Here is a 27688-nt window from a genome sequence, read left to right on the forward strand (position 1 = left end):
TGCACCAGGAAATCCGAACAAACGGAGAACAGCTGGTGCAGTAGTTCCTTAAGTAAAGTCACCTGAGAGGCTAGTTAAAAAGAATATTCCACCTAAAACGTCAACGAGGGCAGTATGTGTAGCAGCGACAGCAGAAAGAGGTCCTTTCTGGGTTGAAGAACGGCACCCGAGTAGCAGCTCCCTTTCTGCTCTTACCTTACTCACTAAACTCAAGTGCCATGGAGGACTCAAGTAGTTGACATTTCCTGCTGCAACCTTCTCTTTTTCAGCTTTCTTCCACATCCGATCACTCCCAACACAGTTTTTGTTGACGTTTTTTTTACCCTTTTTTTTGACTCCCTTATGTAAATAAAATTGAACTGAATCTGCAAGACAGACACATCAAGCTCATGTGGACAAAGCTTTTGGATGTCAGTTCTGTCATGAACTGAGTTAAAAATTGAGTTTTTAGGAAACAGCAATGTTGCTTTTATTGGTCCAAAGAACAGAGAAGCAGTCCCACTGTCAAACATAGTGGTGATCAGTACTTTAGGGGTGTTTTTCAGCCGATGGGCTCAACGGCAGAATGAGATTGTAGGATTGTGGCAAAAACATCAGTCTTTAGAAAAATTTGAGCTTGGGCAGGATTGGACCTTCCAACAAGACAATGATCTGAAACATACAGTCAAAGTGGTGAAGAAGTGTTCCAGTATAGAGGAAAAAATTCAGTACAAGTCAAAGTTTGGCATGGGCTTGAACGATATTGGGCTTATCTGTAGATGTACCGGTATATTATTATATATGTCTGTGTGTGTGTAGAGTGGGTAGAAATCCAACAATGTTCAATTAACCCTCATGTCATCCTGCGGGTCAAAATTGACTCTTTTTAAAGTTTGAAAATGTGTGTGGGGGGGGGAATTCACAGTGAAACTTCTAATGTCCACATTTATCAACATTTTTTGGATATCTTTGAGCATTTTTTGGTGGAAAAAAATAAATGTTAAAAAATGTTTAAGAACATTCACAACAAAATCAATTTTTATGTGAATGTTCTTAGACGTTTTATTAATAAATATCTGAAGTGATTACATATATAACTTTTTTTGAAGATTTTTACTTATTTTTGAAAATATTTTAAATCATTTTCTTGCCAAATTTGGGGGATTTTTTAAAAAATGAAACTTTCAATTTTCTTCCTAAAGGTTTTGCAAGTTTTCAGAAATTTGGCGAGTTTTTTTGCTGAATTTTTTGAATTTTTTTCAGACAAGGAAACAATATTTTTGGTGCCCGTAAATGAAGATAACAGGGTGTTAAGGAAGTCATTAAATGTTAGCTCTCCCTTTTTCAGACGAGCATTTCAAGCACTTGGTTTAACTTTGAGCATGTCAGTTATCCACTGTATGAGCTGTTTTAGTTGAAAATATCTAATTTACTGAAATATATGGAAATTGTAACATAATATTATATCAAACACAAAAACAATGAGACATTTGCTTGTTTCCGTACAGTTCTTGGAAAGCTTAAATGCCATCATCACCATCATGGCCAGCAAAGAGGAGTCTCAGACAAAATTTACAAAGCTAAATATTTAATGGCGACATTTCACAGAGAGACCTGACCACTTGTTCCCTCTCGACGAACAGACCAAGAGAGCGACGGAAAGTAATTTACAGTCCTTCCACACGTATTGAGGGTAATGTATGCTAAAAAGAATTAGACATATACTGCTCCAAAACTAGACAACCAAGTAAAACCAGTCACAAACGGAGCATACAAGAGTCCGGATGCCACAAAGATGATAAAGCAAAAGAAAACAACATAGTAGGAATACTTGAGAACTGGTTTACTGTCGTTATGGTGTTATAGTTTCTGTCCCTCATGTACAGATGTTCATTGTAGTTATTTCAGCTAGAAAGACATCTTCTTGGGTCGAGCCAGATGTGCTATCTACTACGGTTGTTTCTGTGGTCTGTACACACCGTGGCAACCCAAAAAGAGGTACTAACAATATAAATGAACACATCTGTGCAGGTATTCAGCCTTACATGTTATGTATCCCTCAGTAAAGACACTCAAATGTCGATTAGTTATTTTTTATCTTTTCCCCTCCAGTTTCCCATTTTGGGAAGGGGGATGCGTGAAGACAACTGGGACAATTTATGAAAAAAAAAAAAACACATCAAAATGGACTGGCATCAAATAAAATAAAATAAAAATATCCCTACATACCCCCCCACCCACCCCTCCTCCCCCTGGTCCATTTCAGAAACATACTGGTGACATCTGATACCACAAAACCAAAACAAACATGTTGCTTATCTATGACTTCACGTCCACAGTAGTCATGTATATCAAATGTGTAAAAATCAGTTTGACGGGAGAATGCGGGCTGCCTGCTGTCAATGTGAAAACCACGGCTTATATGTGAACACCGAATGTGGTAGTATGGACAGATGGCATATTCACATCAGACGTGACCTATATCTTGATGCGAAAGGCAGTGGCCTGTGAGCTGGGGGGCTCGGTGGTGGAGGTGGACTGTGCGGTGGACTTGAACAGAGCTTTGAGGATGGTCTGGGGGTCCACTTCTGGAGTGGGCTGAGAAGAGGCTCGCTGGCTGGCGGGGCGCGACAGGTTGGAGGGCAGACCGTCTTTCTTTGTGCCGCCGCCTGTACCTGGAGTGTCGCTGAGCCTCCTGTGGGGAGACAAGAAGCGAAAGGTTTGTCACGATTCTCCAACACACAAAGGCGTAGAGTGCTACTGCCGCATTTAATAAAACCCACAACATCGATGCTTTATCTTTGAAAAGCAACAGCTGTCAATAAGTCGCTAGGGGCGGACATCGAGAATCGGTTCCAACTTAGCACTGGCTCCAAAAGTCAGATTCTAAATGAATCATTAAGAAAGTATAATTTACATTCCACCTCGTATCGTCTATATCTGGCCTCCTCTGCAGTTGTCATTTTTAACATTGTTTTCTTATATAGTTACATTTGATTTTATTATTTAATGTTGACATTTTATCCGTTTTTGCTGTTGTCGTGCACCGTCCAGTGGAAGCTGTTTATAGTTTCGTCATACCATGTATGATGACAATAAAACCATTCTATTCTATTCTAAAATCACCATGAATCACACTAGTTCATAAGCAGTGCACTGCAACCATGTACTGCATGTCTTCCACTATCAGTCTGCGTCATTAGCCATTCTAGCTGAAAGCAAATATGTTATATCATCTCCTAATGATCTGTTCTGAGCGTTTTATTATATCACTTTCATGGACATGTCTTTCCTTTTCTTCAAAGCACCGCCATCAGAAGAGTCTGACTTGTGCTGGGCAGCTATAAGGAAGGGCATAAAATTAGCAAATGTAGCACAATCCAAGGTGGCGTACGACTGGCGAACGTAAACAAAGCCGTCTTATAGCGCTGTGTGACGACGTATTCGTCTGCTCTGCTCGTCAATTAGTTCCACGTAACCAGTTCTGACGCAACGACAAAACGTCATAGGTCGAGGACGTCGTAAACCGAGGACCCACGGTATTCCAATAAATGAGAAAACTGGACATCTGCTTTTCGTGAGCTATAAGCCATACTCATTCAATAAACAGAGCATGAGAGAGAGAGCACATTATATCACTAAGTTATTATTATCCAGGATTTCTCAACTAATTAGAATCCCAATAATTAAAACACAAACAATTATACTAGTGAATAATGGAAGACACAAAACACAGCAACAGCCAATGGCATTCACATTTCACCATGAAACTCATCTTGATTTCATCAAATGTCTCTGAGAAATAAATGGTGGACATTCGATGCAGTCCCTCAGCTTTAAGGTGAATGGCAGCTCACTGACAAAAAGCTAAATAAAGCATGCATATAAATACAGTCTGAAGCCTGAAGCCTCGTGGGCTCACTTACAATAGAATGGGCTGATCAGAAGTGATGACATTTCCCTGAATATGAAGGTTACACTTCATTGGTTGGCCTGGGGGGGTGGACAAAGAAGAAGAGATAAGGAAAAACAGACGAGACAGAAAACGACAAACGTCATCAATCTGGTTAGTGGCAATCCCAGTGATGCTGACCGCACATATCCTTCAATTTAATAAAAGCAACACGTACAGGTTTGTCTCTAACAGAAACTTATAAATGCTACAGTATTCATAGACCTGCATGACCAACAGAAAGCAGTGCCCAAAGAGCCCTTAGATGTGTGTGTCCTTGCTCCTGGTGCTCACCGTCCAAACAGCGGTTGTTGTACTTTCTGTACGCGCTCACAGCATCCTCTTTACGGACAAACACCACTTCAGCTACGCCTACCTTCACCAGCCGTGCTCGCTTTAAGGCACCGCACACACAGAACAGCTCCTGTGGACAAACAGAGCACAAACACACACCGCATGAGTCATGGTGCCGCTGCAGAACAACACTGAATATCAAACACAGGGAAAGGTTGTGGGCAAACGGGGTGATTCGCTCACCACTATGTCCTCCTCGGTGACCCGGGGATGCAAGTTGTTCACCGTTATTTTTGTCCCCTCCAAAGGGCTGAAAGCAGGCTGGAAAAGAAAGACGACGACGTCACATAATCAAGAAAATGCAAACAAAATGGTGGACGTAAAGCAACGTCTGCAAAAGTGTTGCTCAAGGTTGACATCTTTTCCTGACAAAGTGCTGATTGGTATCATTAAGACTCACATGCTCCTGTCTTAAAGTGGTCAGCCCACACAATCTATTCTGGTGTTCATTCCACAATCTAGCAGTGGCTTCATCTTACATAACACTTAAATGACTGTACTGAAACACATAATAAACGCCCATCTACCGACATTCAACTTTAATCTAAGGTGTGAGCATTTAGTTTGAAAACTGGGAGTGAAGACATTAAAGCAGGAAGTCTGGAAATTCTGAGAGTCAAACACGTGACTTTATGCGCAAATTTGTGCCTTCATATATAATGGAAACGGATATATTCATGAAAAGGAAAGCAAAATGCAGTGGTTTATGCAACACAATTAAATATAATGCCGCATAGCTCTTATAGTTCTGTATTTACTTCAACACAAAAATTCTTTCATTTTCAAACTTCTTCATTTAATATTAGCGCTGTTGTCGATTCAATCCACATATAGGCATGAGTTATTATTAGGAACACGGCGGAGTTATGTGACTATCAGCGTATGTTTGTCTGTCTCAGTGTGTAACATAACTCAAATCAAATCTATTTATAAAGTATTTAAAACAACCAGAGTTGACCAAGGTGCTGTACAGAAGAGTAAAAACATGAGCAAAAGATAAAGACAATATAACTAAGATAAAAACAATAGAACTAGTTAAAAATAATAGAACTAAAAGCAAAATACACAATCAAACATGAACAACAAATAACCTAAACAGACTGGACTGTCCATCCCAGATGCAATATACGTGCACATGGAAATGTAACCATGACAACAAGTGAACGCTGTCAGCTCCCTGCTGATGATCAGCTGACTGCGATCCTACGACAAATCCACAGTGACTTATCTATTGGAAATGATACAAGGAACAATTGATTAAATTGTGGGGGTGTTTCCCATCAATTTGAGCCGTCCACTACATACTTAGGTCACATGATTCGGTATCCGTACACAACATACACATGCATAACGTCATTTTGTTTTTGGGTACATCTATATTAAATGGCCACATTCTAAGTTGCCCTCCATATCTAACTGTTAAAGAATGAATTCCAGGGACATGTATAACCACTGCATCTTTATTAGAAACTTTAACAACATAGACCGCCAAATGACAAGCAACAATCTCCTGGCACTCACAGAACACTTCACTTTCACACATCCGTGCACACATCCTTCAGAATAAAAGCATGGCTGAACACACAATGAGTAAAGGTATACAAATTTCATATTGCTTAACACTAATTTATAAAATGCTGCATTTCTGACACTGGGGGAATGAACAGTCTTGGCAGAGTACTGTGCTCTCCGAGTGCTTTTCTAGTTCATCTCTGTCATTTATATAGAGGGGTAACCTCTTTAAAAGTGCGTGTTAGTACCTATTCATCTGGTTACTGATACAATGTATCCAACATCATGAAAAATTGCACTAATATCATGAGCTGCAGACAAGCTAAAGGTAGAAAAGGTATAAGAGAAGCTGCAGAGGCAAGCCATAGTGTCTACCTGAGGGGGAGTCGGAGCTGTTGCACTGGTTTCTGCTGTGCTCTGCTGAAGAGTCCTGGAGACCGGCTGTAAGGTTGCAGCTGAGGACCGGGCGGCAGCCATGCTGGTGGTGGGCCGAGTGGGAGCCACGGGGACAGGAGGACGCGGGGCAGTGTAAGCATCATTTTTAACCACTTTGGTGATGGGGGCTGACATGGAAAATGCGGAGCCCACTGGACCAGCCTGCATGAAACACAAAAACGGAAAGGAAGAGTTAGCTGTAACGTGAGGACACAGATCAGACATGCTAAATTGTGTTAAGAATGAGTCTTAAAAAGTCAATCTTACCCTCGCTTGTAGCATACTGTTTGGAGTAGTGATCTTTAGTTGTTTACTTGGGGCACCATCCAGTTCATTTAAGACAGGCTGTGGACAAAAAAAAAAGTAATCTCTTTAGTAGTTACATGTTTTACAGAAATAGCCAATACAACAGTGTTTTGTCATGTTTAAATATGTCAAAAAACCCTCCTCTACCTGTGCAGCTGCACGGATTCCACCAGACATCCCGATTGGACGTTGCTGTAAAAGGGAGCAATGATTAAACAATAAGTATGTCGATGTGGCTTTACATACCAACAAGCATATAAAGATACATGTGATCACTGATCTTACAACAAAGGAAAACATTTAACCCTTACCTGAATGGTCTTGGTTATTTTTAGAGGTGGTGCAGCAGCTCCTTGTATCTGTGTCCCTCCAATGCTCCTCTTGAGGCTCAGCCTATCACGAGCATCCATCATTCTTTTGTTAGTACTCAGCTGTGGCGTTACGGTGGCCCTGACACTCAGTCCTTGTACGTTCGGGGAAAACTGCCTGGTGTTCACACCAGCAAGGTTGTTGTTGGTGTGTATCTGTATCTGCGGGACATGTGTCTGGCTCTGTAGTTGGTGTGCTGCTGCTGTCTTTTGAACGATCTGTGCAGGCACGCTGAACTGATTCTGCCCCTGTTTGCGTGAGTTGATCATCTGACGAGCATCCTGCACTGCTCCTGCTCCTCCCCGGCCACGGATTTTGAAGCGAGCATCTTTTTGACCCAGCTTTTCTCTGGCATCTTTCACTTGAAAACCTGAAGTGAGAAAGCAAACATAATTTTACTCCACAAAACATGACATTCACTGATTAGCTGGGACTATAAAGGTCAGTTCACGCTTTCTGCATCCATGTGTCCACATGGGTACACCTGTCAAGTCTGTGAGGGTCCACAGAGACCCCTGAGTAGGTGTCTGGAAGCAGCAGAAAGTTGGTGACCAATGTGGATTGTCCTCACTGTGAGCATACCGGCAACAAAACGGTTGTTTTGAGAAGTTTTTGGTTATCCACAACTTTAAAATTTATCATTAAAAGAGTTGTAAAATGAAGCTGTCGACTGCCAGACTTTGGAGGTGCTTAAATTGTCCAAGCTTTCCATCAGTGATGCCCAAACAAAGTAAAAACTTTTTTAATTCTTTAGAAATTCTGTGCTACGTGTCCACTATGCTAGACACACCTCAGGATACATCACACTAACAACGTACTACAGCCCAATCTATTATACGAGCGCAAGGTCACAGCCTTTCACAAACATCCACAGCAGCAGATGTGTTCAAAATGCCATCACAGGCCAATGCAAACCTGCTACAGAATTAATAGAACCACATGTATGTCTGCTTTCAGTGTCGACATCAGTCATGTAGGACCCATGAGTTGGGCTTCAGGCTTTGGCATATTAATGATCTTCTGCCTTAAATCTTACCGGTGCCTCCTCCAAGTCGCTGTCTTACATCATTAGCCCCGATCTTCTGCCGAGCGTCAAAACTTTTGCCATCCATTCCTTGACCCCGACCAAACATGGGCCTAAGAAAGAAGAATGCTTCCTTAAGTTCAACATCAACACTGTAACATGCAAAAAACGAGCCTCAGATGTTTACGTAGCAGGCAAATGAACTTGACTATAGGTGGGGCTTAAATAAATAACAGAACAGAGGAAGTCTCTTCTGTAAATGGTGATACCTTCTACATAAGCACACAGTAATATCATGACCTGAGTAATTAAGAGCTATACAGATATGGTACATTGGGATTATGTTGATAACGCTGCAACCTATATGTTTAAAATTCCTAGAAATACATACAAATGTTTATCATTTTCCTAGAAATGCTCAATGTAAGAAAGGTCGTTTTTGTTATCTTCACAATTTCTGACTACACAAACTGCACTCAGGAGCTCTGCAAACAGGAATATGATTTCTCCTTCCTTTGAAAAGTAGTAGAGGAGGAACATTATTTAAACATGGATTTAGAGAAGGCACTAGTGTTTCCAGTAACCACATTTGCTCGATCACATTCTTTACTATCACCATGAATAATAGCTTACTAGCCTGCTAAGTGGGACGAGTCAAGCTACAAACAAAACGCTAAGCAACCACGCTGCATCTTTTTAAGTTGATGCGTAATCACAAACACTAGCCGTCAGTTCGGTCACACGGGTCGTAGATAAACGATTAACTTGCTTTTTTTATTTTCTCCAAAAAGGGCTTCACAACTAAAGGCCTGCAGTTAATGGCAGCTACTTAGCGGTGCATTAGCGATGTAATCGTTGCTAGCTGTACGTAGCTAACGTTAGCTTACGATAGCCAACAAGCTACCAACAACTCTTAAGTTGTCGTTATGCTTTCAGAAATGTTACAGCGTGCTGCTACGTCCCAAATACACAAATATTCGCCGATGTAGCAACAGAATACATACCGTTTGGCTGGAGCCTTGAGGTTAATACGGCGCTGTCGTATAACTTCATCCAAAGATACGTCTGCCATTTTCTCACACACTTTCCAACAGCGCGTGCGCGCCTCAGAATGTTTCAAAGACGACGACGGAAACCGGCTCGGAACAAAACCTATAACGTCTGTCGCAGGCTCACGCTGAATTCTACTGACTTTTAAATTTACGTCGATGGCGTCCTTCCCGATTAAAATAATTCACGTCCTAATGTTCCACTCACCTACACTATCTGACGAAATACGAACGTGTCCTTACTAATAAATACTCTGTGATCGATTGCTCTCGTCAAAGAGCAAATGCCACACATCCCTGCATACCCATGAGCCTTTGCGCAACAATGTCTCAACAACTTTGTATATTTTACGCGAAAAAAATGTAGTTTACGAGCAATGAAAGACTATGAAAGCATTTAATTCGGATAAGCTATTACATAGCACAATAACATCTGCGACTAGAAATGAAAACAATATGCCAAACGTGTGAGAATGATAGCACCGTGATAGAGAGTAGCTGGGCATTTTTTGTAGTCCCGTCTTCGGCAATTTACTGGTCATGCCTTAAACTGATGAGTAAGGAAAATAACGACGCGGGGTGACGCCCGTGTCCTCGTTTACATTACGAGATGAATTTTTGAAGGGGGAGAGGTCTGCCTGCTGAGGTGACCCGCCTACTTTGCGAGATGCCTCGTGGGACTAGGACCTTCCCTGAATCCTAAATATGTCAAGAAAAGGAAAAAAACAAAGCATGACTGTTTATGATCGATTGTAACGAGCACAAACAGAGACTGTTGTTGTAGAAGTATAAGTTCTCTGTTCGGTTTTCTTCTTTATACATGTGAAACTTACAGAAGCATGTAATTAAATAATATCACAATCACCAACCTGCATAGCTTGCTTTTGAGTTTAATGTATTTTTTCACTGAATATAATTATATAGACTTAAAGTGAGACACTACAGGTAAATATTGTACTTTCTAAAATCACATTTAAAATTGTTTTCATTTCATTTAGCTAGCATAGATGGGTCAAAGGCTTTTTTGCCATTGTACATTTGACCTTTGTTAACTCTCTGAACCCCTAAAACCACCCACAGATTTAAGCCCTGTTACATTTTTGAAAACACCATTTAGAAATTTTAAAAAACAGGGAGAGTCATCAGATTAAAAATTATCTGATAACCCTTGAACGTATGACTTCATATTCTGCTGAGGAAGATGACGAAATCTTGAATATCTATTTTATCACACCATAAATCTGAATCTATTTTACTATTTTAGAAAAACAGTAAAATAGACATACAAATGTGTGTTTTGGAACTTTTCTAGTATAAATATTGCTTTACAAAATTAATCTTTTAATTCTGCTAATACAGAGCATGCCAAACTGATTTTCTTTGTTTTGTTTTTTTTGTAACAGTGACAACAAAATCCCATCCCATTCCATTCTGACATGAAACGTTTTCTGTGTTGTTCTCATTCATCCAGGTCATGGTTATCCAAAGTTGTTTACATCAATCCACTGGACTTTAAGAAAGTTCCTTGAAGACGTTTCACCTCTCATCCAAGAGGCTTCTTCAGTTCTGGTGGTGGTTGCTGTTGCCTCAGCTTTTAAACCTCTGTGAGGTGTGTCCAGGGCTATTATTTCAACTACCAATACCAAGACATGTCTGACTACTCACCCTCAGGCAGAGACTGGTCCACCCAAAAGACCCCACACCACACAGCAAGAAGAGCAACCTGGTTTATGCAGTTAAATGCAGTGAGGAATGCTCAGATCTCTACATAGAGGAAAACAAACAGCCACTTAACAAGCAGATGGCTCAACACAAGAGAGCCAGTTCCTCAGGACAGGATTCGGCAGTCTTCCTTCACCTTAAGGAAGAAGGACACTCGTTTCAGGACACCAATGTTCAGATTTTGGACAGGGAGGACAGATGGTTTGAGAGAGGAGTGAAAGAAGCCATCCATGTCAAAGTAGAGAAGCCATCTCTGAACAGAGGTGGTGGTCTGTCACATCATCTTTCGCCAATTTACAATCAGGTCCTTTCTAAACTCCCCAAAAGAACTACTCAGCAGACTCATGCTAATTACCACCATTAGCACACGAGGGCTCAGTGACATCTGTGCATTTCAACGACCCCCACCAATACTCACAATGACCATCGTGGAGTAGTCAGACGAGTCTTGGTATTGGTCGTAGGAATAATAGCCCTGGACACACCTCACAGAGGTTTAAAAGCTGAGGCAACAGCAACCACCACCAGAAATGAAGAAGCCTCTTGGATGAGAGGTGAAACGTCTTCAAGGAACTTTCTTAAAGTCCAGTGGATTGATTTCAACTACTTTGGATGAAACGTTTTGTTGAGTGTGCTTGCAGAACTACAACTCCCAGGGTGCAGCGCGGCAGATCCAATCTGCAGGGTCGGAGGCTCTGAGCTGCACATCACCGTTGCCTCACGTCGCTGTCTGGCGGATCGGTTGGAGGAGAAATGGCTGCAGCTCTGTCCCGAGCCCTCAAACTGCCCGGTAAGATGAGAACCTTTAGAGGACAGAAACCGGGAGGAGACCTGAGGAGGAGCAGCGGGTTCTCTGAAACCACAGGCGCTCCTCTGAAGGTCCACATCGCAGCTCCGCTCTTTAAATGCAACTGATTCATTCAACGTAGCGGATTATTTTTTATTATTATTGTTATTTTATTTATTTACAGCGTTTTCATCTGTCCTCATCTGCATCGTCCCAGATCACTGAGCAGAACTTATATAACCTGGATGATGTGTGTGTTTGAGCTCCATGCTGACTGTCTGCTGCTGCTGCTAGCTGCTAGCTAATGTTGACAGCACAACATGCACTGTATATATTATCTATTTGTTTGTTTGTTTGTTTATACATGATGTGCATGAGTATTTATCAGTGTAATAATATCTGCTGCTTCATTTTTAACACTTCCTGCTATGTTTTTAGTGGTCTCTTAGTTATGATCATGCTACAGTACTGGCAATATATTTATTATTGATTGATTTTTATAAATTAAATTAGCATATATGCAACCTTTATTATAATTATTTGATCAGAGCTAAATATTATGCTTAAATGCTTTATGTTTTGTTGCTTTATGGAATTATTTTCAGAGAGAAGGCAGTATATTTTACTACTAGGGGATTATGTTGGATAAAATGCTTTTTTTTTTTTTTTTACAATAAAATAGAATACAATAGATTAGATTTATTGTTCCACAAGGGGATTTTTTTCTTTGTTGTTGTTTTTAGAATAGAACACAATTTCCAATAAGACTCTTACCTAAAAAGTAAAAAAAAAAAAAAAAAAAAAATGGATTACTGTTGTGAGACAATATCATTTTTATCAAATTTATTTAGTCTCATAATCATTTTTATAAATGAAACTAGCATATATGCAGTCCCTATAACAATTACATGATTATAGCTTATTATTATGCATAAATACTTTATTCTTTGTTGATTCATGGAATTATTTCTTGGGGAAAAGGTGGTATCTTTCAGTACTATGGGATTGTGTTGGACAAAATGCATTATTATAGAATAGAATAGAATAGAATAGAATAGAATAGAATAGAATAGAATTCCATTATTGATACTTAAGGGAATTTTTTTTCTTTCTTGTTGTTGTTTTTAGAATTGAAATAGAATAGAATTTACAACGAGACCCTGCTCTGTAGAGCAAAAAGAAAAGAAAAAAAGATTACATTTTGCATTACTGTTGTGAGACATTATTATTTTAATATAATTTATTTAGTCTGATAATCATTTTTATAAATGAAACTAAAATTATATGCAACCCCTGTTATAATTATATAATTATAGCTTAATATTATTCATAAATACTTTATGTTTTGTTGCTTTCCGGAATTACACCGGGGGGAAAATAAGGTGGTATAAAAATTGGATAAAATGCACTATTATAGATTAGAATAGAATAGAATAGAATAGACATACTTTAATTATCCCCAAGGCACATTTTTTCTTTTATGTTGTTGTATGCTCTTTTTCTTTAGAATAGAACTGAATTTACAATAATGACCTTTTCTGCAAAAAAACCAAAAAACATATTGCATCATACAATATCATCCTAATATAATATATCAGCAGGTTTCAAAGTAAAATAATCCCCCTTAGATTTTAAATGAGTACCCACAAAAAGTTATTTGATCCTCATCTGCTTCCTGTGTGTTCCTGCAGGGAAGAAGGGCTCAGAGCTCGGCGAGTACGACCCTCTCACCCAAGCGGACAGCGAGGACGAGAGCGAAGAGGATGACCTGGTCCTCAACTACCCCCGGAACGGCCTGGGCAGGGACGGCTGCCTGGGCTCGGGCTCCTCCATGCTGCGGGGCGGGAGATCCGGACGGCTGGTGGGAGCCCCGGACGAGGCGCAGGAGGACGAGGAGGAAGAGGAGGACGAGTGGAGGGAGCATCTGCCCAGCAAGTCCAGGCAGGACAGGGAGGACATGAAGGGCATCCAGTACTGGAGCCACGGAGACTCAGGAAAGGAGAGGATGGGGGAGGACAGGCGGGGGTCGGGGAGTTTGGGGGGCGCCGGGCTGGGGGTTCACAGCGCCGAGGCGGAGGAGAAGAGGATGAGGGTGAAGAACGCCGTCCGAAGTGCGTTTTTCCTGGTGCCTCTGGTGTGTGCCATGCTGCTGGTGCTGCTGTGTGCCTTCCTGATCCCCTGCCAGAAAGGGGAACTGGGGAAGACGCCGCAGTGGGAGAAAGCGCTGGGAGAAGCAGGAGGTACAGTACAGACATTTTTAGTTTGCATATTGTTGTTACTTCCCCATATAATACACCTGGACTACATACAGACTCATAGTTCAATGAGAGAAAAAGATAAAACTGAAAAATAAGAGCTTCTTCTAACGCCCAGCAAGCAGCGAATGTCCTCACAACACTGACTAACACCACATACAAGTTCTAATAAAAAAGTTTTGTTTTTTGTTCTTAAAATACTAGAAGTTGAACAGATATATATGGAATCACTTTAGATATTTTTAGGATTTTTAAAAAAAAAAAGATTTTTACTCTTTTTTTTTTTTAAATATTGACAAGAATTTTCTTGCCAAATTGGGAGATTTTTTTTAAAAAAAAATAATAGTTTAAGAATTTTTTTTTAAGGAATTGTTGGAATTTTCTTCCTGGAGGTTTTGCAAATTTTCAGAAATTTGGGGATTTTTTTGCTGAATTTTTGGACATTTTTCAAACAAGGAAACAATATTTTTTGGTGTCCGTAAATGAGGACAACAGGAGGGTTTATTGCATCAAGTAAAGGAGGATTCAATGATGTTGTCAGATTATGTTACATCAACTAAAGAAGAACGTTCTCAAAACATTCAAAAAATCTTTACAAAATGAAGCCTCTGTGACAGAACGTTTTTCAATGTGACATAAAAACAAAAGTGGATCATTTCATCTGCAATATTCTGAGGATAGCACATTATAGAAAATTCTTATAATGCTACATGATAACAAAGGAAGAATGAAACTAACATTTTAAAAAATGCTTACAAGATGTTATTGAAGCCTCCATGACAGAATGTTTTTTATTAACGTTCCTGTAATGTGACAGAAAAACTAAAGGGGGTAATTTTATCTGCAATATTCTGGAAATGTTTTGGGGATGTTGTGTAGTAACACATTTTAGAACATTTTTACAATGTTGCATGAAAACAAAGACATAACGTTCTCAATGCAGCATTCAGAAAATGTTTAGAAGATGTTCTTAGTAAAACCTCAGATGACAGAATGTTTGTTTTAAACATTCCAATAATGTGCCATGGTAACCAAGATCCATCATTCTGTCAGTAATATTCTGAGGATGTTTTGGGAACATTGTTGTAGTAACACATTCTAGAACATTCTATAAATGCTACATGATAACAAAGAAAGAATATTCTCAATGCAGTGTTCAGATAATGTTTAAAAAAACGATATTTAGAGAACTTTATCCCGCCTTTAAGGACAACATTCTTGGGATTAAAAAAAACAAACTTCCTGATGAAAACATTACCAGAATTTTCCCAGAATGTATTTAGAATAACACAACTCTAGCTGGGTTTGTAGGTCTGTAGGGTGAGTCGTGACACCAGTAATAAGCTCACTTTTTAAACACTAACTATGGAGTCTGGAGGGTGGAGAGACAATGATGGTTCACCCTTTAATTATCCACCTGTGATTATACAGGATTCAGACCATAATTCCACCAACCACAAGCTCTGTCTCAACATGAACAGTCAGTAAAGACGCTTTCCTGACGCACGTTTAGCTGTATTTTATACAGTTGGGTCCTCAAATATTTGGACATTGACACAATTTCCCGAATGTCTGTCTGCTACATACATCTTGGAGCCAGGGAGGGCTATGCTAACGTTAGCATCAGCTGACATATACACACAGCAATAACAAGTACAACCGTTATCTCTTTTGGCAAATGAAAGGACCTGCACATGACGGTCATTGTCTGGAGTTCAAGGGGGCAGTAGGTATTAATAACTCTGCTGCTGGTACATGAGATACACGATGGCCTGTTTCACTGATTGCGGCTGCCCTTTGAACTTCATAATGACAGGTGACCTCACCAAACACCAACTCTAGACATTTTTATCTGCTCCTTTTATCTGAATAACACTCACCAGGCCATGGAAGAGCTGAGCAGCCAGTTGTCCAGTTACTTTTGGCCTCTTAAAAAGCTGCAGGGCACATCTAAAATGTGTTCTAATTCCTCTTCGGCTCACTTGATTTGGATGTAAATACCCTCAAATGAAAGCTGAAAGTCTACACTTAAAGCCCATCTTGATTGTTTAATTTCAAATCCATTGTTGAGCCAAAATGCTGAAAATTGCACAAGTGTCCAAATATGTATGGACTTAACAGTATGTATTATATGTATTTATATGTACACAGAAAACCCAGCTAGTAAATGTCGTGTCTTCATACTCAGTTTCTTTCTATGATTCTTCCATTTCTCCTGCAGTTACAAAACGTTGCTCAGCAGAACACTTTATCCTTCACTCATTCCAAAACCAGCCTGCTTAAAGGCCTGATACAAACACTGACTGTGATTCTGCAGGTAGAAACTGTTCACGTTGTTTTCTTCTTGCTGTTCAGGCGTCACTCCACCCGCACTGGCTTTGTGGGATGTGGACGGGGATTCGGTGGAGGATGTGTTTCTGGGTGTTACCGGGTGGGCCAACGATACCCACACCACACAAGGGAACAAAAGTATGTGAGGAGTCCTTCAGGCGTGGCCACTGAGTGCTGCTTTGCTCCCATGTCCTGATGATTAAGTGAAATAATTCAGCAGCATCATTTTTTTTATATCACAGAGGTTCTTGCATTTATTACTTGTTTTTTTAGTGCCAAAAAATGACATTTTAATAACTCACTTATAACTTTAAAGCAACATGTGTTCACGGTGAGCTTTGATTACACCACTGATGCCACATTTATGGTGACTGAGCTTCTGAAACAGACCTTTTTCAGACAAGTTACTACATATTCACCTTTGATTCAGACTTATTTTTCCATCTATACTAGAGATACATTTTATGCCTGTGATTTAGAGCCCTGCACTGGACTGTTTTCCTAATCCCACTGGATTTTTGACCATTCCTACAAACATTCATGCCCACACAATATAAAACTCCTCCACAATATATTACTGTACAAGGTTCAAGGTAATGTTTGACCTTGCGGCAAACTCTCATTTTCTGTCAGTTAAAACGTCAGCGAGCTGTGATATAAACCTCGGGTCAATGTTATAAAAGCTGGTGAGGAGATCTGTTCAAATGTGGGGGTGGATGCAGTTAAAAGCTGAGGACAAGTCAGTATAAAGCAGTCATACATAATTCTCCCTACAAATTTCCCAGGACCACGTGAAACAGGGTACACAGATTTTATGCATTTCTCAATAAGTTCAGTTCTTTCCCACCTTTGTCAGGAACAACTGGGAAATTTATCCATGTCAGACTTGTCTTGCTTTGCTTTTGCATACTTCAAACCTGATTTGAACTTCTTCTAAACTTAATTTGTTAACTCAGTCTTTCTGGTTACATATGTGAAAACCTGCTGTACATTTTTGGATGGTGGTGGTTTTTATTTGTGTTTTCCAGATTAATACCCAGTGCAGCTTTATTGCATGAACTCAACACTCTGTCCAGCAGTTAATGTCACCATGACAACAGTAGAAATGAGAAGGAAGTACACCACATTCAGACCACATAAATCTGCGCACAGGTTCACTGTGAATAATCTGAAGCTATGCATATATCCCAGGCGTAAACTAACCGTGACGTCACCCGTTGGTTTCAACGCCGAGAAAATGAAGCCCGGATTTTGCTACTTCCTGGTCGCCGTTTTGGATTTTTTTGGAGCCAGTGACGTAAAAAGCGTCATCAAACAGACTGGACCGGAGAGCAACTGGGGGCAGGATTGGCTGAGGACTCTCTTATCCCGCCCACATTTTACCGCAGAGGCTTCTGTTGCTGTCCATCAAGTATAGCCACGCCCCCTGGCTCCGCCAACTTTAACGATTTATTTAAAATTCAGTGTTGATTTATTTTAAGATCGGCCACCTGATCTCTCATTTTGACCATGAAAACTAACGGGAAAAAATCCTGAGCTGTAGAAAATCAGTCTATCAAATTTTATTTTTTCCAAAAATGAATTGGGGTCTATGGAGAAAAAGCTTTTTGGAGCCAACCCAAGCGGATGGCGTGATATTGCAAGTTTTTGACACTTCCGGGTTGGCTTCAATTCTGGAGCCAGATGCTACGTCCGCTATATATACAGTCTATGATATATCCACCGTCACTAGCAATCAATTGAACTCAACATTTATTTTAAAATGGAATACGTTGCATTCCTTAAATGAGCAAACAAGTTTATTTCTACAGCACTTTGTCATGCACAGAGGGTTATTTAAAGTGCTGTAAATGCAACGACAAAGAAAAAAACGGAACACATGAAAGATAAAATACAAAATCAAATGAATTAAATGAGATCAATCAGGAACAGTACAGTGAAGGTGAACTTGAGTTTTATAGAATCATAGAAACTGACTGACTTGAACAGCAGAGAAAGATTTTAGAAAATAAGAAAGAGAAAATAATAAAATACAACAACAATAAAAGATCTCAGAGAGCGCAGTACTCCAAGACTGCTCATTCCTCAATTTATGTATTCAGAAATCACAGCAGCATAGAATCTGGCAATTTAATATAGATCTACCCAAAAACTAAATAAGTAGAAATGAAAAATATGTAGCGGGAGACGGGAATTGATGCATGCAGCTGACATCTCGCAATGATACGTAAATCTTTAACAAATCTGTGGCTCCAGTCTATAAGCTGCATCACTGCCAAAATCTAATCAGGTGGTCCTTGTGTCATTTCTGACCTTCCCTGAAAATTTCATCCAAATCCGTTGCTCCGTTTTTGAGTAATGTTGCCCACAGACAGAATAACAGACAGACAGACATCGTCACAGAACTAAGCCACATTCCTTGACCGAGAACAACAGAATTAATAGCAGTACATTCAGTTCAGATCAGACTTTATAATAAAGCTGATTACATGAAAGCAGTGGAGGAAAGAACAGTCTTCAGCTAAGTCTTAAATATTGACCACATCTCGGTCCAGCAGCATAATGACTAAAAATCCTAAAAAAATCCTTGTCTGATCTGAACTCTGCGCACCATTAACTGCTCAGTTTCTGCAGATCTGAGCGACCATCCAGGCTAAAGCCAGCATATCTCAGATATATTTTGGTCTCAGATCATTCAGAGAATCATGGACAATGAGTAGGGTCTTAAATACAACAAAAACTTTAAGAAACCCTGTTGTGTAAGAATAAAAAAGTCAGATAATTTCCTTTCTGGATGCAGGTGTCATACCTACTGTTTATATTGATCTAATCTGTGAAATGAATCTGCGACTGAACCAAATGACTAAAAACCTGAATCCACTCAACAGTTAAACCTCTTCCTTCCTCTTTAATCTGTTTGACATTCACGCATCCTGTATGTTTTCCCGATTCTTTTGATTTTTTTCTCCTAGTTTACAGTGCGGTGGCTGTGTCTGCCGCCAGCGGTCAGGTGCTGTGGAGGAAAGTCATGCGGGAGTCTGTGATGTGCATCCAGTGTGGTCTGCAGTTCACCACCCAACCCTCACCGGTGTGTCTCCTCATCGGAAAATCCATCATCATGGCTGTCAACGGCACCACAGGTCAGGAGAAAAGCCATATAAGAAATGAAGGCTACTACCAGTCCTGTTTAAATCAGTTAGATTGCAAACCAGAACCAACTTCTGCACAACTTTAATACTTATTCTTACTCTGTATTTTCGTCTCTCGTCCACAAAGTCTGTTTTCTGCTTATTGTTTGTCATGGTCAGATAGAAAAAGCAGATATTTAAGGTACATTTCTGTTCAGTTCCTCAATCAGATCAGAGAAAAAAGTCCTAAAGTGGCACAAAATGAATAAGATCCCTCAACCTTGAGTATTCAAAGCATCGAGAACAGGGCTAAAGAAGCTTCCTTTCACTCCCTAGGGGAGAAGTTGTGGCCCGTCATGCTGAAGAACATTGAATCTCAGGCGGTGTTGCTTCCAGACCTCCAGGGCGACTCGGTCCCAGATCTGCTCATTGCCACCCTGCCTGCAGATGAGGTACAGCTACGTCGGCCACCTCCCTCTCTTCCTCATTTACGTGTATATTAAGTTGCACGGAAATATTGTAACTGTCACTGCAATGTAACTGTACTTGGTGAAAATCTACAATCAGAGCTCGATACAGTTGTGTTTTTTAAATGTAATTTTGTTTATCCTATTTTTTTTGTATAATTTTAAAAGAAATATCCTATTTTTAAAGAAACAAAATCCTATTTTAAAAACATTATCCTATTTTTTAATTAAATTGTATTCATCCTGTATTTGTATTTTTAAATTTCTAATTGTAAAAAATGTATCTTATTTTTAAAAGACAAAATCATATTCTTAACAAAATTATCCTATTTTTAAATTGAATTTTATTTATTCTATATTTTTTTATTTTTATCTGTAATTTTAAAAAATGTATTTTATTTTTAAAGAAAGAAATATACCATTTTTAAAAATTTACTTATTTTTAAATTGATTTTATTCATCCTATATTTTATTTTTTATTCCCATTTTTTAAAAATTTATCTTATTTTATTTATCCTATATTTTTATTTTTAATTTCTAATTTTTTAAAAATGTATCTTACTTTTAAAAGAAAACAATCATGTTCTTAAAAGAATTATCCTATTTTGTAAACTTTATTTTATTTATCCTATATTTTTATTTTTTAGTTCTAATTTTAAAAAATGTATTCTCTTTTTAAAGGAAAAAATATCACATTCTATGACCCCTGGCACTTTTCTTCACAATATCAGTGGAGTGATTATGAGCTGAAAGTTTTCAAATCATGTTTTCAGGCCTTTACATTCAGTGACTACATGTTGTTTGTTTCTTTTTTGCTGCATTCACGTATTCAGGCTTTGGATCTCTCCCTGACGCTGATCTCAGGACGGACGGGTGCGATGCTCGGACGTCCCGTGCCGTTTAACCTCACAGGACAAGGAAAGCTGATTGGTCCTTTGCTGCACGAGACGCAACAAGGGGCGTACTACATCCTCTTTGGACTAGGTAGAAGGAGAAACATTAAAATACAGACAGAAAACACTGAAGCTACTGATTCTGCTCATGTACATTTTAATAAGCCTTTGTGTTGATGTGTGTTTCTTCAGGTAATGTCGAGGCCATCTCTCTGCGAGACATCTACATTCAAGCCACTTCCAAAATGCCCATAACCCAGGCACTTAGAAAGAAGGATCAGGGATGGGAAGGACTCAAGAAAACCAATTTATCCTCCTTCATTCACATTTACAGGTACGCCTCAGTGACTGGCACGTAGCTCTTCTTACACTCTACAAAGTCTGATTTGTCTGTTAAATGTTAAATCTCTAATCAGAAGGAGGCACCGTTACAAACCCTGTGATGCTTGAACCAGTGCTGATGTTCTTTCTTCCACTGGAGTCAGAGAGAAAATTATAATTGAAGTTTAAACATTTCAGATAGCTTAATCTTTTGAATACATGCTTAAAGCCTAAAAGAAGTCTTCTCCTTTCCAGAGGATCTGAGCGTGTGGAGTTCCTGCTCCCTCTTGTGGCTGGTTTTGGCAACAACCACAACAACCTGGACACAGTTTCGAACCTGAACGCCAGCAGAAGCGACTGGGTGTTGGTGTACGGATTCAGCAAGCTGTCAGTTCTCAGACAGAGGGACTTAAGAAAAGAATGGACTTTCAACTCAGCTCCCATCCACAGGTACAGCCCTGCACAGCTCCGTGTCACAACGGACTGCGTTCACATTTCTGTTCATGCCAACAATACTAGCTTTTATGATGAGGTAAAAATACAAAGAAGTCAGACAGCTTTAGTTTTATAAATCCTCTCACTAGTGTAAAAAAAAAACCCTACATGAGAGCACTGTTTAAGCTGTCCAAACAGCTGACAACAAAGCATGTATCAGTATTTTCCTAAATGAGTTCTTTATCTGACAGCCAACCGACCCTGGGACACTTCAATGATGACGGAATCCTTGATCTTTTCATTCAGCATTCAGCAAACGGTACCATGAAGGTAAACCTCTCATGCTTTATTTTCAAGGATTACATGAATTCAGAGGCTGACACACTTGATTGCATCTTATACTGTCACACACGTTAGCTCTAATTTCACAGTTTTTCCCTCTTCTTTGTCTTTCAGACGCAAATCATCGATGGAGCAAACAGGGACGTTCTCTGGACGTCAGAGTTTGTGTGTCCTCGTCTCGTTTTGGAAGCGTCTGCAATCTCCACCTCAACCGGCCAATCAGCGTTCCTATTCTGGGCCGGTGAGCCAATCAAAGCACAGAGAAATGTTACCAAGACAACGGTGAGTCTTCCCTTAGAGATCATTAAGGCAGATCTGCTGATGGAATACAAACACTGTATAAAACAGAAAGAGTGGTAGAAATCAGGAGCACAGTTTATTTCACTCCGTTATATTTGACTTTGAAACCCTGTGCTCTAAACTGTCCTCTCTGGCTGTCCAGGTGACACAGGGTGTAGCTGCACCAGAGCCGCTCATCAGAAAACTTTTCCTGCTGCATCCTGCATATCCCTTAATCCTGCTGGAGCTCACCAGTACCACAGACACTACAGTCACATCTGCAGGTAACGTCACCACAGACAAAATGTTTGTTAGCTGCAACATACTGAAGAAAAACATCTGCTCAAACTCTCTGAACTTCAAGAAGCTCCTGGATGTTTCTTTGCTTCTGTTACATTTTGTTACAATCAAACAAGATATAGGACACAAGTCAGAGCAGTCAGTTAAAATAAATAGTAAAAATGAATCAACAATTAGCTGGATTAGCTATCATAACAAACAAAGGAAGTAGGCAGTTTGAAAAATTAAAGAATAAGATTGACGGTTGACCCTCGTGTCGTCCTGTGGGTCAAAATGGACCCGTGTTAAAGTTTAAAATGTAGAAAAAATACATATTTTCACAGTGGAACTTATGATGTCCACATTTTCAACATTTTTGGGAAATCTTTGAACATTTTTTGGTGGAAAAAAGAAATATTAAAAATGTTTCTTAAGAACATTCACAAAAAAGTCAATCAAAATCCAGCGAATTTCACTGGATTTTGGTTGATTTTTATGTGAATGTTCTTTAAGAAAATATTAGAAGTTTTACAGATTTTTTTGCAAGATTTTTACAATTTGTGGAAAATATTTACAAAAATTTTCTTGCCAAATTTGGGGGATTTTTTTTTTTTTTAAATAAAAATTTTACGGGAAACTTTTAAGGAATTATTGGAATTTTCTTCCTGAAGGTTTTTGCAAATTTTCAGAAATTTGGGGATTTTTTGGCTGAATTTTTGGACATTTTTTTAGAAAAGGAAACTATACTTTTTGGTGCATGTAAATGAGGACAACAGGAGAGTTAAAAATGAACCGTTTCCAGCTAGAATAGTCATTTACCACATTAACAATATCGAGATTGTATTTCTGATTAACGTAATGTTATCTTCACTGTAAAAACTGCTTTTCTTTAAAAAAGGACATTTCTTAACAACTCCAGACTTTTGAATGATATTGTAATCAAGGATTGTTAGACAGTTGAAAATCAGATTTCATTTGTGTTGTTTTGTTTTCACACTTCCTCACTGATAAACAGTTTCATTTTACTAGTTTGTTAAAAGATAAAACAAAAATCATGCCTTTTAAAGCTGCAACTTTCAAGGTTCAGATGTTAATGCATGGCAATAAGTATTTTTAAAATAATCCCTTTGTTCCAATTTCCTTCATAAGAAAAATCTGCCCACATAGACAATACTTATGTAATGCATGTATTGAGGTAATGAAAATGTTCTATTTCCTCCTCCTCTGACAGTGAGCTACCAGGAGCATCAGAAAGACGCCTCCTACATCACCTTGTCCTCTAGACCAACGCCTGACTCTGAGCCCGGCGCTCGGATAGTCAAGAGCATGAGCCTCAGAGCTGCTATCACCAAAGGCCAGATTGTCAGACTAGGAGAAACCAATAAGAACGGAGGACCCGTTAAACCGAGCGCCTTCGAGATCAACAAGTTCTTCCGGCGTCTGACCTTCAAACGTCAGGTGAGAAAGACCGTGAGGTGAAAGAATGTCAGACAACAAAACAGGAGATTTATTTGAGGCCTGTATATATACATATATACACAATCCCCTCCAACATGTATTGGAACAGTGACGCCAATCCCTTTATTTTTGCTGTAGATTGAGAACATCTGGGTGAATATGAGACAAGAGATCAACATCTGGATCTTATATACAGCTTAGAAGATAGCATTATTTGTATTGGAACACCAGCTTTTTAGATTAATTAATAGATTAAAGTGAATAAGACTTTTATTTAGTTTATGTTTAGTCATAAATCCTTTGCTTGCAATAACTGGCCCTTTTGCATTTCTTCTTTCCACTGTAGCCTCTTTCAGTTGTTATATTTGGGTCATTCCAGAATTGAAGGATGTTTTGGCTTCAACATTTTTGACAAATAATGCTTCTCTTTTACAATTTTCTGCTCCATATTCATTGATAAAAGGTAATAAACTATCAGAGGTTTGATTGGCTTAGCTCACACGTCAATGGTACCATTTTTATTCCATGTTTTATTTGTCGTTTGCTAACCCTACTCTAATCACAGTAACAGGGTTGCTAATCCATGCTAATGTTAGCTTTTTCTCAGCAGTAGAAGCTAGATGTTTAGCGAGCTGTTATAGCTGAAGAAGAGGACAAACTTATGAAAATATGAAAAATAGAAGAGAGGACATAGCTCTGCTCTGCTCATTATTTTGGAAAACTGTTTGCTGATGTTAATTCCAGCATTTCATGTCATCCACTGTTTCCTTCTTCTACCAGCTAGAATGGTTATGCTAACAGGGTTGTTGTGGGACACATGCACAATAGTTATAATTTAAAATATTATACTTATTAAAAAAATGCTCCCACAATTACAAGAGACATCAATGAAAAAAATACCAAAAAAACGAAGTTTAAGTTTCATTTCAACTGTTTTATTTAAGATTCAGTTTGGTCATCAGAGGGGTAGGACAAGAAAAATGGCATTTTAGTGGGAACTCCAGACTTATTTGGTATTTTAGAAATACTTTCAAACATTCTTTTCTCCTTGTTTTTTAGATTTGGTCTCAGGACAAGAAAATTTACACAATAACTGCATGTTTTAGTATTTTATACATTTGAAAATTGATGGGTGGGACGTAAAAGGTCCTCCAATCCTGGAATGACCCACATATATAATATAAAATTTAACCTGTGATTATACTGAGTGATAAATCTCTCTCATGTGTGTTGTTTTCAGTGATGAACCGACCCTGCACCCTGCTAGAAGCGGTACAACTTAAAGGACTGTGTGAGGATGAAAGGGACAGAAGTTGTGGATCGTTCTGCACTTGAATTCATTCAAAGCTGTTTACATCTCGTTAAGTAGAATTTCACTTGAGCAAGATATTTGTATTGTTTTGGTTTACATTATGTTGCTTATTTAAATTATTTAACTTGCATTTAGGAAGCCTGTAATATTTACTGAATGTTTATAATGGACATGATGACTGGGGAGTAACTTTCAACTGGAATTTATTACCAACAGTGAAGCACAATAATGTGATGAAAGAATTATGTAAATGCATGCACAGTATGGATCACTCGTATGACACTTCCAAGGCCAGTATTTTCCTGTGCTGTCGTTCCCTGGTCACATGCATTTCCCTGTCTAAAACCACTAATAGTATTTCTACTGCTCATTACCACAATATGTAGTATATAGGGAGTCTGTAAATATTTAATGCTGTACAGTATTTATTGGTTTGCTTTCTGGTTTAGTTTTTTCATGTTTGAAAGCTTGACTGGAATTTTAATGTACAGTAAAGTCCAGAATTATTCATCCCCATGCCAATTTTTAATTTATAGTGATTTTTTTAAAATTCGACTAATAGGGTTATTGTGGCTTCCTCTGGTTTTTGTGTCATACATTTTAACTATTTCTATGGTCTTTTTCAGTTTGATGATTTTTACTCTTTACCCAGCGTTCAGTGTCAACGCCTTTATTCACACAACATCAGTTTTATTTGATCGATAGGTATTTTTCTGGCTGTAAATGACATAAACCAGTGACAAAAGACAGAAATCCCTTGTGTTACAGATGTTAATGATACATTTGAACAATTTTATGCTTAAGCAATAGACTTTTTTTTAAAGAATATGCAGCTTCTATCACATTCTAAATAGTTCTGGTAACTTCAACTATGTCCTCGATTTTTCAGTCAGCTCATGCAGTAGTTCTCTAGTTAGTTGCTAGTCAATCGCAAGTCATGGCTAAAACCAATGAGCAAAGTGAGCTGGTTATTATAGCTGCACATTGTTGCCGCCAACATGACAGAGAGAAGCTCTGAAGTCAGTCAAAATTAGCATCAGAAAGAACAAGGAGAGCCATACTGAGAGATCTCAAAGATTTTAGTTGGAAGCTAAAAGTGTCCCAAACAGAATCCAAGAATCAGCACCAAGAACATCCTGAAGAATCTGAGCAACTGTGTGAACGATATCTCAGTTAGACACTACAGCAGATTCTGAACAAGCAGCGAAAGAAGACCCGACTTCTCCAAGACTGACATGTAAAACTCAATTGGACAAAGTCAGAACACTCCTGAATGTTGTTGTCTACAAGCCCTCTGAGCATGGAAATGAGATGGACAAAGGTGTTGATGGTTTGTGTGGGTCGTGGCCATTAACTGCCCATTAACTGGGGTTGGATCAGAGAGGAAGATGGCAACCCTAAGCCAATCCTCAATGGCCCTGGTGACAAATATGAGGTCGAGCACCCCAAACAAGACCATTTTGACCATTAATGAGCTGAGCATCCATGATGGCATCGAATGCTACACCTGCACTGGAATCAATGAACTTGAAGATCCACCAGGCGATCCATAGTTGTCTGGCTTCTCTCTGGCCCTTCCTCAGCGAGAACTCCATCAATATGGTGGTTGGAACGTAATGCTTGAGGCCGTTTTTTAAGCCGACGAGCCAGACAACCTCAATAAAGTAAACAGCATCATGAGGAAAGAGGCCGATATTAAGGTTCTGCAGAAAAACGTGTTCTTAGGCAGCATTGGACTTTCCAACAAGACAATAATCTGAAACATACAGCCAAAGCAGTGAAGCTGCGGTGAACAGAAAAGAGTTCCAGACCTGAACATATTGAGAAGCTAAGACCAGAGCAATGGAGGAAAGACTTTAAAGACCTGGAGGTCATCGCAAAGAGGAATGGAACAAAATTTCAGTGTAGAAAGATAGTTGGTAATTATAAGAACTGTTGGATTTATATAGTGCTGACACTGAATACCGCGAATGAGTATGAATCATCTTAGACAGGGCATGTTTAATCAAAATAAAATACAAAAAAAGCCATATACGCTACAGGCCAAACATCTGAAAGCAAAGTTTCTGTTCGCAGTGTCTTCCTTAAAATCCAGTATGAATTCTATGGACTTTGAGATGTATTTACTGCATGATCAGGCTTTGCTTTCTTCAATTTACCATTGAAGTTACCAAACAATTACTGAATAAATGTTAACAAAAGAAAAGAAGGGCTTAGCTTTGGGGTTGACAAGAGTCACAACTTCAGTGCAAAAGTAAAAAACAAATCATAGTTTGCATTATTCACTTTAGCTCTTTGGCTTTTGGGAGTTTGAATAGAAAAATCCCAATAAATCTCATGTGTGTCCATATCTGTATACCAACCACATGTAATAATCGTGTTTATTACTAATGAAACTGTGATTTTTCATGTACAAATTTGATTTTGCTTCCAAACTTTTGGCCTGTAGTGTAAAATATAGCATAAAACCAATGACACAAAGAGCAGGAAAGTCCACAAATTCACTCTAAATCAAAAGATGACATAAGGATGAATAATTTAACTGCATATAATCAACCACTTTCTCAGAACATGTGGCTGCTAAAGGTTCTGGCATTTCAATGTAAGCTGCAACTCCTCAAGAGAAAGTAAACTGCAACGTGTCTCCTGTTGTTTATTTATTGGCTCAGAGCAGTTCTATTATTATTCTTACACACGGT

At 39.0% G+C, this 27688-nt stretch overlaps 2 protein-coding genes and 1 non-coding gene across 3 annotated transcripts; 2 read left to right on the forward strand and 1 right to left on the reverse strand.

Annotated features, from left to right (window-relative positions):
- Positions 1 to 1550: 1550 nt before the first annotated feature.
- On the reverse strand, positions 1551 to 9215 carry poldip3 (polymerase (DNA-directed), delta interacting protein 3). The gene is made up of 10 exons (XM_022196989.2): positions 8936 to 9215; positions 7944 to 8044; positions 6850 to 7277; positions 6686 to 6730; positions 6500 to 6577; positions 6173 to 6394; positions 4469 to 4546; positions 4226 to 4355; positions 3906 to 3972; positions 1551 to 2674 (listed from the first exon to the last, which is right to left on the reverse strand). Exons 1-10 carry the CDS (start codon positions 9001 to 9003, stop codon positions 2458 to 2460), a joined length of 1434 nt encoding a protein of 477 aa, XP_022052681.1. The 5' UTR covers positions 9004 to 9215; the 3' UTR covers positions 1551 to 2457.
- A 305-nt stretch (positions 9216 to 9520) lies between these two features.
- Positions 9521 to 9674, forward strand: LOC127531736 (U12 minor spliceosomal RNA). The gene has a single exon (XR_007938829.1). It is a non-coding gene; the product is annotated as a U12 minor spliceosomal RNA (small nuclear RNA).
- Positions 9675 to 11345: 1671 nt separating this feature from the next.
- Positions 11346 to 27633, forward strand: fam234b (family with sequence similarity 234 member B). The gene is made up of 13 exons (XM_051941041.1): positions 11346 to 11492; positions 13181 to 13729; positions 16100 to 16213; positions 19048 to 19215; positions 19540 to 19655; positions 20504 to 20654; positions 20756 to 20897; positions 21140 to 21334; positions 21571 to 21649; positions 21776 to 21943; positions 22104 to 22224; positions 23451 to 23677; positions 24918 to 27633. Exons 1-13 carry the CDS (start codon positions 11456 to 11458, stop codon positions 24918 to 24920), a joined length of 2070 nt encoding a protein of 689 aa, XP_051797001.1. The 5' UTR covers positions 11346 to 11455; the 3' UTR covers positions 24921 to 27633.
- Positions 27634 to 27688: the final 55 nt, after the last annotated feature.

Source organism: Acanthochromis polyacanthus, chromosome 21, assembly GCF_021347895.1.
Source record: "Acanthochromis polyacanthus isolate Apoly-LR-REF ecotype Palm Island chromosome 21, KAUST_Apoly_ChrSc, whole genome shotgun sequence".
NCBI lineage: Eukaryota > Metazoa > Chordata > Actinopteri > Pomacentridae > Acanthochromis > Acanthochromis polyacanthus.